Here is a 13,423-nt window from a genome sequence, read left to right on the forward strand (position 1 = left end):
GTCACCTCCACCACTGGCCAGCATCCAGCATGGTAGGTCCCATGTGGGGCTCAAGGCCTCTAACATGGCACCTCCCTGACACCTATCAGCCTCTTCGGACTCTGTCAGTTGGTAACCCTAACCTATCTCATGTCCACATAGGCTGCAGACTTGGCAAAATAAGAGGGCCCGTGGCTCAGCAGGCTCCCCTCTTCTTCATACTACACTCCAAAGTTCAAAGTTATCTCTAAAGTGACACTGGGGAACCATCCCTCATGAACTCCTCATGAAGTACGCTTCCTGTCTCACAGTATATACTGCATGGGGTGCCGTCTCTGTAGGGCTGTCCTGTGTAACTCACACCTCACACCATACTGGATGGTCTTTCCACTCCTTAATCTGCTAAGCCCCCTACTTCTCAGGCTGCTAAGCCCCCCACTTTCCAATCCACATCTAACTAGAGGCACCGAAGAACTTTGGTCTGGCAAACATCTCCCTCCTACACTTCCTATACGGCGGGTCTTGAGACCAGGCTGGGGGCCTTGCCTATACTGAGACCTTTGCTCTACCTGTTCCAAAGCCCTGCTTTGCTCTGCCTGTCCAGCAAGGGGACTCATTGGCCTGCACCACCCTCACACCTCTCCCTCCCAAACTGTCCCCACCTCAGCACTAGACAGCACATAGTCGGCTAAATCAAGGAGCTTGTCTGGACATCTCAAGAGGAATAAAAAATCACCAATAAATTTACTTCAAAGACAGTGACAGACTGGGAAATGAGGGACAGCCCATCACACAACACAGAGGCAAGACACTACTGAGCCTGGCCACTGGGAACCACATTTAGAAGAAGGGAGGGAGTATGGCATCCCAGGCCTGGAAGAGGGGCACAGGCTTTGCCATCTGCTGTACCCATTGGCTACCAGTGGCCAGAACAGAGACATGAACAGGAGGGAGAAGTGGGACAAATCTCGCAGAGTCACAGGGTGAGAGCTGGGTGACCCAGGTCAGATCCCAGCTCTAGCAGGCAGAGGTGAGTTACCTCTCCAAGTAGCAGTTCGCTAATTCTTACAGTGGAGATGACAGATCTTACAGAATTGTTATAATTAAGTCAGTGTTTTATAAAAGGCACTGTGTAGTAACTATCATACTGTAATAAGCACTTCAGATTAATATGAGAGTCCCTAACACGCACAGGGGAGGAGACGTGAGTCCATTTAGACATCTCAGTCTTACTTTGGTCCTAGGAGAATTACTGACCACCCTCACACATGTCCGATCCAGACCTCTTCATAGAAGATGACAACAGCAAGATCCATTTGTGCAACACTGAAGGTGAGGGTCCCTTGACCTCTTCCCATGCCTGGTTCCTCTCAGTTAAACCACCAGCGCCTCTGTCAGCTCCCAGAGCCATATCTGGGGCCCTGGTCCCTTGTCCCTCAACCATTCCTAGCCACTCTGTCCACACCTAGCTCTCCCTAACTCGTCTCTTGCTGCCCCAACCGTGTGTGTGTGTGTGTGTGTGTGTGTGTGTGTCTGTGTCTGTGTCTGTGTCTGTGTGTCTGTGTGTGTCTGTGTGTCTGTGTGTCTGTGTGTCTATGTGTGTTCTGCTCAAGTATGCAGATGTATACTCGCATACATGTGGAAACAGGTGTTCAACCTCAGGACCACCCCTTATGATTGGATTTTTAAAGTAGGGTCTCTTTCTGGGACTTGGAGCTCAGCAACTAATGAATCACAGACTGGCTAGCCAGCAAGCCTCAGAGATCTTCCTGTCTCCGTTAAGGAGGTGGAAAGTGTACAAAAGCCAAAAGTCAAAGAACGTTGCTGGAAAAATAATATCTCCCAGATAAAGATATTCCATTTATAAACTCACGGTAGCTGTGGTTGCCAGCATATAACCTGCACAAGATGTGCTCAGACCAGCATAGAGAAGGGAAGGACTTACGCGGCCCCATCCTGAGCTAGGGAGATATTAGCAGTTTCTAACTGCTGGGAGAGGCAGTGTGGCACATAGCCTGTTGCCCGTGCTCCAGTGGGAGACAATCTATGCCCATGTGGGAGGCACTAATTAGTTTACAACGGCACTACCAGACCCAGATTTTATTGTTTTGCGTTCCTTCTTTTTTAAAAAATAAACTTTTTATTGATTCTTTGTGAGTTTCACATCATGCACCCCAGTCCTGCTCATCTCCCCATCCCCTCATATCAGCCCTTTGACCTTGTAGCCACACCCAAAACATAAAAAACACACAAACAGAAAGCATAGAAGACATCCTATCGTGGAAGGTGTAGCATGTCATAGTATGGCCCACTGTATACCCTTCTGTCCACACAGTTTCACTTCCAAATATTCGTTGCAATGAATCATTGGCCTAGCTCAAGTTCTCTGGCTTTTGTGACACTATAAATACTGGATCCTCATCTAGACTCCTCCCAGTCATCCTGATGTTGCTCTGTGTCATGCAGATCCTACAGCTTTGGATCAAAAGGAACGGACCTTTCGCGTATCCCAACTGTTTACAGATGATATAGGTTTTGAGGTGGGCCATCTCAGAGCGCTAGATCTGAGCCCGGGTAGTAGCTGAGCTGGTCAGCTCACCGGCTCTCCCTCTTGGCACCACCAGGGTGAGCTCTACAGCACTGCTCTTGCTAGGCCACCAATGCCACCATCAGCAGGAGGCAAGGTGAGCCAGCTCTCCTGCTCTCATGCCTCCATAGTCAGCTACACTGTGCTACCCAGTCAAGGTATGGCGGCTCACTCTCCCAAGTGCTTCAGTGCTCCGAGTGCTGCAGCCAATGAAGGCCAAGGCCAGCTCACTGCTCTCATGACCCCAGGACCAGCTCTCCCAACTGCCACAGGAGGTGAGGGGCAAGTGGGAGGAGGCATCACCCTGCACCCACACCACCTAAACAGAGATGAGTGACAAGGCTAGCTCTCCAGCACTTCTCAGGACTGTCCAGACAAGGTTGAGGGCTTGCTCTCCCAAATGCTGTAGCTGGCAGAGGGGTAGAACTAACTCTTCTGAGCTCACAACTTTGTGGGGAGCTTTCCCAATTATGAGAGGTGGTTGGGGTTGGGGGGCATCATCTCTGTACCCACGCCATCCCATGGAAGACAAGTGACTGGCTCGGCTCACCCACACCCCTGCCATTGGGGCCATCTCCACTGTGCTGCCTGGAAGAGGCAGGGGGCGCACTCTCTTAAATGCTGCCAGCAATGAGAAATGGGGCCAGCTCTCCAGAGCTCTGCATCCAGTGAGGGCCAGGGCCAGTTATGCAGGTGGTCCACAGAAGTTGCCCAGACCAGGGACATCCTCGTGTTGTCTAGTGGTAATATAAGCCACAGACATTGATACGAACCCCTGCTACTGTGTAGCCAGATCCAGACATGGCCCTCTCATTGGCCGCTCTCTGGCTATGACCTCATTGTGGCCCTAGGTGGCAGGGCTGCCCACTCACAACAGGCTACACTTCTCTACCCTCAAGTCTCTAGTTTTATCTCTCTTTGTAACACTCAGTCGGCTCCACTTCTCTTTCCCATCTGTCCTCCATGTACTCACATGCTGTGGCAGCTCCTGCTGTAGGCTGACCACACAGCTAACAGGCCCCTGGGTAATCTCTTACATCCATGCTGCATAGTGTGTCAGCAAGCAGGTGTCTATGGCCTGCCTGTGCCATGTACTGGAAGGCAGGTCTGTGGGTGGCATGGCAGTCTGCAGACCTCTGTCTGTCTCCCTCCTCCTGCACTCTGCTGCCTGGATTTGATTTGATTTGATTTGATTTGATTTGATTTTTATAAGTCCTAGGCATAAAACACCATTAACCACCAAGCCAAGCATCAAGCTAGAACAACGATGGACTATCATCTGCTCTGCCCCTAACTAGTATAAGAACATCACTAGCAACAAGGCATTTCTTTGCCCATTGCCAGAGGGATGCTCTTTGTTTGAAATAGAATCTCCCTCTGTAGCTCTGGCTGACTTGGAACTCTCAGATATCCACCTGCCTCTGTCTCCAAGGATTTGAGGTATATGCCATCAGACCCAATGATCCCCTGTTTGTTTGTTTGTTTGTTTGTTTGTTTAACATAGGTGCTAGGGTTAGCCTCAGCCTGGCAAGCACTTTGCTGACAGACCAAGCTCCCCGGATTCAACCCCTTCTTCACAGCAAGCAGAGACAGGGACTCTGTCACTACCCACCTCATTCTTCCCACTCCAGCTGGCCTTCAGGGATTCTGCCCTGTCTCCCTCCACCCTTGTTTGGTTTGGGATTTGGTTTTTAGAATTTTTTATCATTGGATTATTTCTCACACACACACACGTAAAAAAATTTTTTTATTTAATGTGTTTAAATCATAACTACCTCTCATGTGGTCCTCCCAACTCCTCCCAGTTGCCCCAACACTCCTGTCCTAACTTTCTATCTTTAAATAATCTACCAAATCCAATTAGTGCTGGGCAGCAACTGTCAATATCTCCTTAGCTAGGGGAGAAGCCCCTCCCTTCTCAATATTGAAGTGGCGACTGGCTTGATCTTGTGCAAGTCTTGTGCTTCCAACCACAGATGCTGAGAGCTCATGAGTGTAGTGGTCTTGTTATGTCCAGAAGTCATTGCTTTGTGGCCGTGCTCTCTGGTCTCTGGTTCTTAGGAGTTGGGAGTGTGATAGTGATTCCCGTTCTCCTCCTGTGGAGGCTCTGAGCTCTCCACAGACACTTATTGTCTGCACTTTGACCAGAAGTCTCTGTATTAGCAGCCATTGACTTCATAAAGAGGCTTTTCTGGTGATGTGTGAGAGCTGGACTGGCCTGGGTATAGAAAGCTAAGTACTGAGAAAACAGCTTGCAGTGGCTCAGGCTTCATATTGCTTGTGCTTTTTTTATTCCATGGCTTACACCATCCTGTCAAGTATGATCTTTCTTGGGGTAGAAAGTCCTCCAACAGAATGACCCTAGTGCTGACCAGTGAGCAGCCTCCAAGGGGCTGTGGTAACTACCATCAAGTTGAATGGACAGTGGATGAGGGAAAGGGACCAGGACAAGTAGACAGCTCTACCATTGGGCAACTGATTCAGAGTAAGGGGAAGCCAGTGAAGTCTCCAGAAAGCTTGCATGCATCCACTGTTGCTCTGTTGTGTGTTGCATATAAAATGCTGCATCCTCTCATGTTACACTGGGAAAACTCAATGTCATGAATATCAGCAATGGGCATGCATTTACAGACCTGGTCTGAAAATAAATAAAACAACAGAAACTATGCTCTGAGAAATTCTACTGGGTGTAGACACCCTAGCAATGGCTTTCTGCTGGATTGCATACAACAGTGGAAACAATGGGCTAATTGCTTTCTGAGGTGTTGATGACTCATTAGCCCCGATAGCAATGACTAATTAAATAACTGCAGCTACAAAGTACACATTCTGAATTCTTGTTCCCGGTACTCCATGCAATCGTGTCCTAGGAGGAGTGTAACAGATGCGGCCACTGTCTGACAGGGAAGACAGTCTCGCTCACACTCGCCAGATCCCATGAGTCCTACACACCACTCACCTTGCCTGAGGCTGGCAGACCCAATAGGCTATAGGCCTACTGCCCAAGGTAGGAAAACTAAGCCTATCTGAAGTATGGAGGCCTAAAGGTGACCACGAAATATCCCTGTGGTTACCCAGCCCTTTCCCTATGTGGTCCAATCAAATGTTTGATTAGCAACAGTACAGATCATAGCAGCCTCTGTGCCAGCCTGAGAGAAGGGATCAAGTCTTTAGATAGAAGTAGAAAGAGTTCAGGAAAGAAGCAAGCGAGCTGCCACACTAGAGGGAGCATTGACGTGACCAAGCAGTGGTCTATAGCACTTTCCACATCAGCCTGACCTCAGACCTGGAAACTCTCACTGGTCCCTCTTTAACCCAAAATGCTGTCACTAACAAAAACTCAGAGAAACCATCGACAGTCACCAAACCAGCACAGAAGTAGATCCCTGGGTAAGGGGTAATATACCCTGCAGGGAAAGAGGAGGAGTACAAAAGAGGTTCCCCCAAACAGACACCTCCTCATACAACAGGAGCAAGAGGGACGCAAACTAGAACAGACATACTGAAACAGGAAACAGGAAATGGAAAAGCCAGATGGTGGTTCATGGAAAGCTTAAAGAGTTGATAAACCCTGTTCCCAAAGTGGCCTCATTCGGTCTTATTGGTCTCAAACACTTACTTCCTTCAACTTTCTCATCTTTGAAGGTTTTCTGGGAACTATATGAATATAGCTGAAAAAAAAAAAGAAGAAATCATAGTTAGAAAGACAATGTTCATGCTGACCCATGTACCCTCCACCCAGTGGTGCCCATGTCAGCAATGAAGCAGACAACCCCACAAATCAGAAAGGAATCCACATCAGCATGTGACGGCATTGTGACGTGGGACACCTCCAGCTATGTTAACTGACCTCCCCCTGTGGAACTCTCTCCAGTGGTATGACTCTTCCTCATAGGAATGGACTCATTAGAGTAACTTAGAAACAATGATCTAAGGACGGAGAGATGGCTTGGTGGTTAAGAGTACTGACTGCCCATCCAGAGGAGCCAGGTTCAGTTCTCAGCACCCACATGGTGGCTCGCAACCGTCTGTAGCTCCAGTTCCACCAGATCCAAGAGGCCTGTTCTGGTCTTTGCAGGCACCTGGCACACACATGGTATACAGATAAACTGCAGGCAAAACACACATATACATTTTTAAGAGTAAATAAATCCTTTTTTAATAGTTTAAGGAAAAATCATTACCTAATTCATCAGACTTCTCACTTTCTGGTGAAGGGAGTAATGCTCGGTCAGTCAGGTGGGTGGTTAGCTGGTTGGTTGGTATGGTTTTAGGTTATTTTGAGATAGTCGGACTCAGTAATTCAGGCTGTGATAGAACTTGTCACAGTCACACCACTGGTCCCCAAGGACTGGGATTACTAGCACACAAGCACGGTAGTCGTCTCTACTCATCAAGGCGCAAACTCAGAGCAAGTAACAAGACTGCTGCAGAGTGGACATCCTCACGTACCACCCTCTCTTGCGTGTAGCCCTGAAGCTGGAGACCTGTCTCTGGTCCTAACAAGTGACTGTTTAAGGTAACCATTTCAAACAGGTCACTCAACAGGATCCTGGGCTCATTAATGTTCCTACTTGTCTTAGTTACGGTTACCATTGCTGGGATGAAACACCATGACAAAAATGAAGTTGAGGAAAAAAGAACTTATTCCACTCACAGTTCCATATACCAGTTCATCATCAAAAGCACTGTGGGCAGGAACTCAAGCAGGACAGGAACCTGGAGGCAGGTGCTGATGCAGAGGCCATAGAGGGATGCTGCTTACTGGCTTGCTCAGCCTGCTTTCTTATAGAACCCAGGACCAACAGTCCAGGGATGGCTCTACCCACAATGGGCTGGACCCTCCACCATCAGTCACTAAAAAAAGGCCCTACAGGTTTGCCTGCAGCCTGATTTCACAGAGGAGGCATTTTCTCAATTGGGGCTCCCTCCTCTCTGATGATTCTAGTTTGTGTCAAGTTGACATAAAGCTAGCCAGCACGTTTGAACCTTTGTCAACTTGACATCCCTTTTTAATTAGAACCTCTTTCTCATTTATCCCTGTTAATATTAATATCACAATATAAAACACAAAGAACTTCAAAAGTCTTTACAACTTCAATCACATTAAAAGTACAGTCTCTTTAGAACAGTCAATGTCTTTTTTAAAAAATCCAAAATATGTTTTAAAAATTCAAACTGTGGGCTCCTGTGAAAATCAAAATTAAGTTCAATACTTTCTCATTTCAAGAGGGAAGAACCAGGGCACAGTCACAAGCAGATCAAAGCAAAATCAAACTTCAACAGTGTAAATCACTCAATGACCAATGTCTGGGAGTCACTCTTGGTCTTATGACTCCTCCAAAGGGCCTGGGTCACATCTCAGGGTCTGTCCTCTCTAACACCCATACCTTGTCTTTTAGGCTTACGCAGGTTCCAGTCCCACCACAGCTGCTGATGTTCTTGGCAATCGTCTGATGATAGTAGTATTTCCAAAACTGCTGGGGTCTGAGTAGCATCAATCATCCCAATAAAGCAAAGACTTTGCTTCAGTGCTTCTAGTCTAACCAAAACCACCAACTCTCAATTCAAAATAGCAAGCGGTCCTGATAGAGTCCTTAAGTGACTCTCAGACATCCCTCTGGAACGTCACAGGGCAGGCCTCCATCATCTGCATTGCTCTCAACATCATCTTCAAGCTCCCACAGAACAGTTCATCAAGTTTTGTACACTCCATGTTTTTTCTTGTCCCAAGTTCCAAAATCCTCCCCAATCCTTCCAAAAACACATGGCGTGGTCTGTCACAGCAATATCTCATCCTGCTACCAATCTATCTTAGTTAGGATTATTGTTACTGTGATGAAACCCCACTGCAGGCCAGCACAGAGCAGAAGCCAGACTCTGAAATGAGAACCCTACACTCATTCACAGGGCTTCAGAAATGTTCTTTTTCCCAGAACTTTTGACCCTCAGGACTTTCAAAGTGCCTTCTATGTTCCACAGAATAAAACACATTTTAAAATGGTAATCTGGAGTAGCTGAAGATTCATATCTTAAGGCTTCTTCTTTGTTTTAAAAAATAAAACATACTATGAATTTTTTTTATTGTTGCCAACCGTTATAGTTTTAACCACATGCAGAGAGGGATTAACTTAAATTCAGAAGAAATGAAATATGCATTCCTCACAGAGTCAAGTCACAAAGCCTGACCCCCACAGGCAAGGCAGAGAAAAGATGGATCGCCACAAGGAAGCAACTGGGGAACCACAGATATGGTCACCAACAGGTTGACACATCCTTGTCTAGGGCAGACAGGACCTTAGTCCTACTGGTGACTGTTTGAATTTATGTTTATTGTGTGTGTATATATATGAGTGCCTGCATGCATGTATGTTTGTGTATCATATGCATGCCCCATGCCCTCAGAGGCCAGAATTAGAGTTATAGGTAGTTGTGAACCACCATGTAAGTTCTGAGAAATGAACCAGGGTCCTCTGCAAGAACAAGAGGAACTATTCTTAGCCTCTGAACCAGCTCTCCAATTTTTTTTTTTTTTTTTTGGTTTTTCGAGACAGGGTTTCTCTGTGTAGCCCTGGCTGTCCTGGAACTCACCCTGTAGACCAGGCTAGCCTCGAACTCAGAAATCCGCCTGCCTCTGCCTCCCAACTGCTGGGATTAAAGGTGAGCACCACCACCGCCCAGCCAATTTTTTTTTAAGCAAACAAGAAGCTGGGTGTGGTGGTCTACACCTTTAATCCCAGGATTCAGGAGGCTGAGACAGGCAGATCTCTATGAGTTCAAGGCCAGCCTGGTCTACAAAGCAAGTTCCAGAACAGCTGGCTGTTACACAGAGAAACTCAGACTCAAAAAACAAAAAACAAAAAAAAAAAAACCTAATTAATTAATTTCACTTAAATAATTTAAACTTTAATTAATTAAATTTAATTTTCATTGAATTAAATAGTTTGATTAATTTTAAAAAGAAAGAAAAGGTAAAGGTCATGCTCCCCTCTTTGAAACTTGTGTGGACCAGGCAAAGCTCCACCTATGGCTGCCCATCCTAGGATTCTGGCCCTCATCTCACAGGCCTGTCCGTCAACCTTCCTTAGAGTCTCATTCACTCTATTTTTCCAAGCTAAGGGCTGGGTGGTCACTTCCTTGGTGTTTCCAGAGGGAGAGGAAGGTGTAAAGTAATCCTGGGTACAGGTACTTCGAAGGAAGACCTTTACTTAGCCCCTCTGTGGTGCTGAGATGGACTTCCACCGGCCTTCTTTACATAGGAGAGCGTGAACTCTGAGCACAGACCTTCTTTGCCCAAAGTTCCTCAGGAGGGGATGCCTGGATTCAGTCCCACTCAGAGGAGGTCCCTGCTCTCTCACCCGACCTCAACTGCATCTCTCCCATCTCTTGCCTTGGCCTGTCACACGCTCTCCTCACCCCAGCCTTCGAGTGAATGGCAAGACTGGAGAGAAGGATGGAGGCTGTGAAAGCCCCCTGAAGATTTGGCTTAAACAGCACATTCACAACTGTGTCTCTCAGCAAGCTGCTCTGTGAAGAAAGACCTTTCATCCATGTGGGAGAAACCCCAGGACTGCTAGCGTCACTTACAACTGTTTGCTAGTGACACAATTAGAATCTTATTATCATCTGGTGAATACTAATTTTAACTGCTCAGTGGCTCAGCAGTTACAGGCGCCAGTGGAGAAGCCTTGCCTAGTTTTATTCAGCAGACAGGAGCCCAATTTCACATGTCATTAACTGAGAGGTGAAGAAAACGAAGCCTAAATGCTTCTCTGTGTTGAACTCACCTGCAAATCCCATGCATCTATTTCATAGCAACAAAAGTGCCTGGATTATGCAAACGAATCTGTACCCGCCCCTCCCTCCCCACTTGCCGCTCTCTTGGATTCTCTGAACCTCACGTTCTGTGTGTGGCCTAGAGACAATGGCTCCTGCTGCCAGATGCCCTGGATGAGACCCCAAGTGGGGTTTGCTGGCTCCTGAGAGTAGGGTGAGGTCCTGGGTGAGGTGTGCGTGTGCAGAGGGCTAAGTGGGAGGTGCTGCTGCATTGGCCTGGGTAGGAAGAGATCTGAGGCTGCACTTACTCCAGCTTCTTGAAGCGCTCCCGGCCCGCAGCCACGTACTTGCCACCGGTCTGCAGCGTGTCCAGTCCGAGCACCTGGTGGCCCTGCGTTGGCGTGTAGAGTCGCCGCACACCGAAGGGTACCTCCACCTGCTCGGTCAGCTGCTCCAGCAGAGCCTCGAAGTTGGCTACGCGACGCCGGGAGAATACGAACTTGCGGCCCACATAAAACTGGTCCCCATTGCGGTACACCAAGATGGTCTTGGCCGGCGTGGTGTCCACCAGCGCATAGGGCCCGCGTGTGCCCATGGCCACTGCTCGCTCGCCTCGGGACACGCAGAACTGTGCAAGGAGGCACCCAGCACTCCCACGGGCTCCCTCGGGCGGCGGGCCACAGGCGGGACTGGGCTGCCTGGCTAATGGGTCCTGAGCCTTGCAGCACACGCTGACGTCCAGGGGTGATTGTGACTGGGCGGGCAGGAGAGGGGCGACAGAGCCAGGGAGGACAGGGGTGACTGACCAGAAACATGAAGGATGCAGAGAGGATTCAGAGTGCAGACAAGGGAGAACAGAGAAACAGGATGGGAGCAGCAGGAAACCCAGAGAGTTGAGCGGCCTGAAACGGAGAACCCCGTACAAGTGATCTGGGAGGGGTGTGAAACAGAACCAGGGCTGGGAGGGTGCAGAAAGAGCTCAGACAGGTGAATAGCCACAAAGAGAAAAGGGAAAGCCCAGTGAGGTGGCACTTGCCACTAATTCCAGAATTGGGGAGGCAGAGGCAGGAAGATCTCTGGGAGTTTGGGGCCAGAATGGTCTATAGAGATAGTTCCAGGACAGGCAGTAACGTTGTAAGATGCTGGAGGGAGTGGGAGTAACCAGAGCAAGAGAGCAAGAAGCAGGGTTGGGGAGACAGCAAGCACCGGAGAGGTGAAGTGATAAGAGCTCAGGGAAGAGGAGAAAGGGACAAGGAGGTGCTGGGCCAAGAGTCCCCATCCTGACCTCCCAGCATGCTACTGCCTTCCACTATAGAGAAAGGGAGCAGAGCCATCTGACCTCTAATACTGGGGGTTGCTGGACGCATAGCACCTTCTGAGCCTCGACGTCTTACCTTCACCCTACATTTGGATATGACTTTGGCTCAGCACCATTGAGTTATGTAAGGGACTGTCTGCTATGGCCACTAGTACCCAGCATTCCAAATGTGACATCTCAAGGAGGAGACCTTTGGTGAAGTCATTCCTCATTCAGGATAAAGACAAGCCAATTGTTTCTTGAATGAATAATTCTAGAAATACTTTCCCTAAAGTTTTAATATGCTTAAACAAGATCTCAGTACCATAGGTTAAGCATTTATTATCTGTTTACTCTACAAACCAATGGTGCAGAAAACTGATACTATGTTTGTAGTGTTTTTCCAAAAAGTTCTTCTTCCGGAGGCTATCCCACCATTTATAGCTACGGCCAATTTTTAGGATACCAACCAGGTGGCAACAGGAGACCAAGACCAGTTTGTGGGGTGATCATTTTATTGGAACCACCAGGTGTTCAAAACACTGAAGGCAGTGGGTGTGTACTACAATGAATGAGCTCTTTAGAGATTTGCCCTGAAGCCCGCTTTAAGAGAGAACCTCAGCATGGGCTTCTCCCGGAGGGGCCGCAGCAAACAGATGGAACTAGGGAAGCCCTTGAGCCGAAGGCGGCTCACACCGCCATCAGGCGCAATGGTAATCCTGGCATGAGTGATGACATCCTGAAGCTCCAGGGTCAGGCTGTCCAACAAGTGATTTTGGTCGGGAGTTAGCTGGGGAAAAAGAGGCAGATGCAAGGTCCTTGTGGAAGGGTTTCGTGGGACTCCCCTGGTGCAGTAACTCAGGCTTGGTCTTAGGGGACTTTAAGAAATGCTTCCCAGTAACAATCTGGCCTGACAGAAATCGACTAGTGAGGACAGGGCACCCACATGAGATTGACATGTATGTTCAAGTGTATTTCTTAGCAAGCAGACGAATTAATCAGGTGGAAGAGGAGGTAAGCTGCCATCTTCATGGTTACATAGAACTTCACCACACCATGGTGACCACTTTGCTGGTCCAAGACACTCTAACACATATGAGGGTATCTGTCCTATATATGGACATAGCATGACAACTGGCACCCTTCTAATAAGTTAAACATACTATAGAAACGTGTGTCTGTGTATGTATCCTTAGCACATTCTTAACATGATGGGTTTTTTGTTTTAGCAAAGCTTGAATGTAAGGCATGCAAAAGTCACAGAGTCCACCATCTTCTGTGGAAAACACAGCTGTGGCTTTTTACAGTATATTAATTTTACTGTTAAACTGACCAAAGGCTTATGGGAAAGTGAATCTGAAGAGCTATAATCCCAGCTCCTTGGGAGGCAGAGGCAGGAGGATTACAAGTTTAAGGCTGGCCTGTGACATTCATCAAAACCCTGTCTCTAAAAGTAAAAAAGAGCTAGGAGTGCAGCTTAGTGGTAAGGAGATGGTATGTGGAGGTGCAGCTCAGTAGTAGAGAGATGTGCAGGGGTGCAGCTCAGTGGTGGGGAGATGAGCAGGGGTGCAGCTCAGTAGTAGAGAGATGTGCAGGGGTGCAGCTCAGTGGTGGGGAGATGTGCAGGGGTGCAGCTCAGTGGTGGGAAGATGTGCAGGGGTGCAGCTCAGTAGTAGAGAGATGTGCAGGGGTGCAGCTCAGTGCTGGGGAGATGTGCAGGGGTGCAGCTCAGTGGTAGGGAGATGTGCAGGGGTGCAGCTCAGTGGTGGGGAGATGTGCAGGGG

At 48.2% G+C, this 13,423-nt stretch overlaps 2 protein-coding genes and 1 non-coding gene across 3 annotated transcripts in view; all 3 read right to left on the minus strand.

Moving 5' to 3' along the window:
- The window catches only part of Dcdc2c (doublecortin domain containing 2C), a 67,363-nt gene extending 56,426 nt beyond the window's left edge, over positions 1-10,937 (minus strand). The window contains exons 1-2 of the mRNA XM_028768910.1: positions 10,651-10,937; positions 6,186-6,237 (exon numbers count right to left, since the gene is read on the minus strand). Of these exons, the coding sequence (XP_028624743.1) occupies positions 6,186-6,237; positions 10,651-10,937 (339 nt within the window). The remainder of the gene's footprint in view (positions 1-6,185; positions 6,238-10,650) is intronic.
- LOC114622480 lies at positions 3,773-3,915 on the minus strand. Its single transcript, XR_003711605.1, has one exon. It is a non-coding gene; the product is annotated as a small nucleolar RNA SNORA48 (small nucleolar RNA).
- A 1,203-nt stretch (positions 10,938-12,140) lies between the features above and the next one.
- Positions 12,141-13,423, minus strand: part of Allc (allantoicase) — a 31,961-nt gene continuing 30,678 nt past the window's right edge. The window contains exon 12 of the mRNA XM_028768899.1: positions 12,141-12,429. Within this exon, the coding sequence (XP_028624732.1) occupies positions 12,220-12,429 (210 nt within the window). The 3' untranslated portion in view covers positions 12,141-12,219. The remainder of the gene's footprint in view (positions 12,430-13,423) is intronic.

The sequence above is a fragment of the Grammomys surdaster genome, unplaced genomic scaffold (assembly GCF_004785775.1).
Source record: "Grammomys surdaster isolate TR1022 unplaced genomic scaffold, NIH_TR_1.0 188, whole genome shotgun sequence".
Taxonomy (NCBI): Eukaryota; Metazoa; Chordata; class Mammalia; order Rodentia; family Muridae; genus Grammomys; species Grammomys surdaster.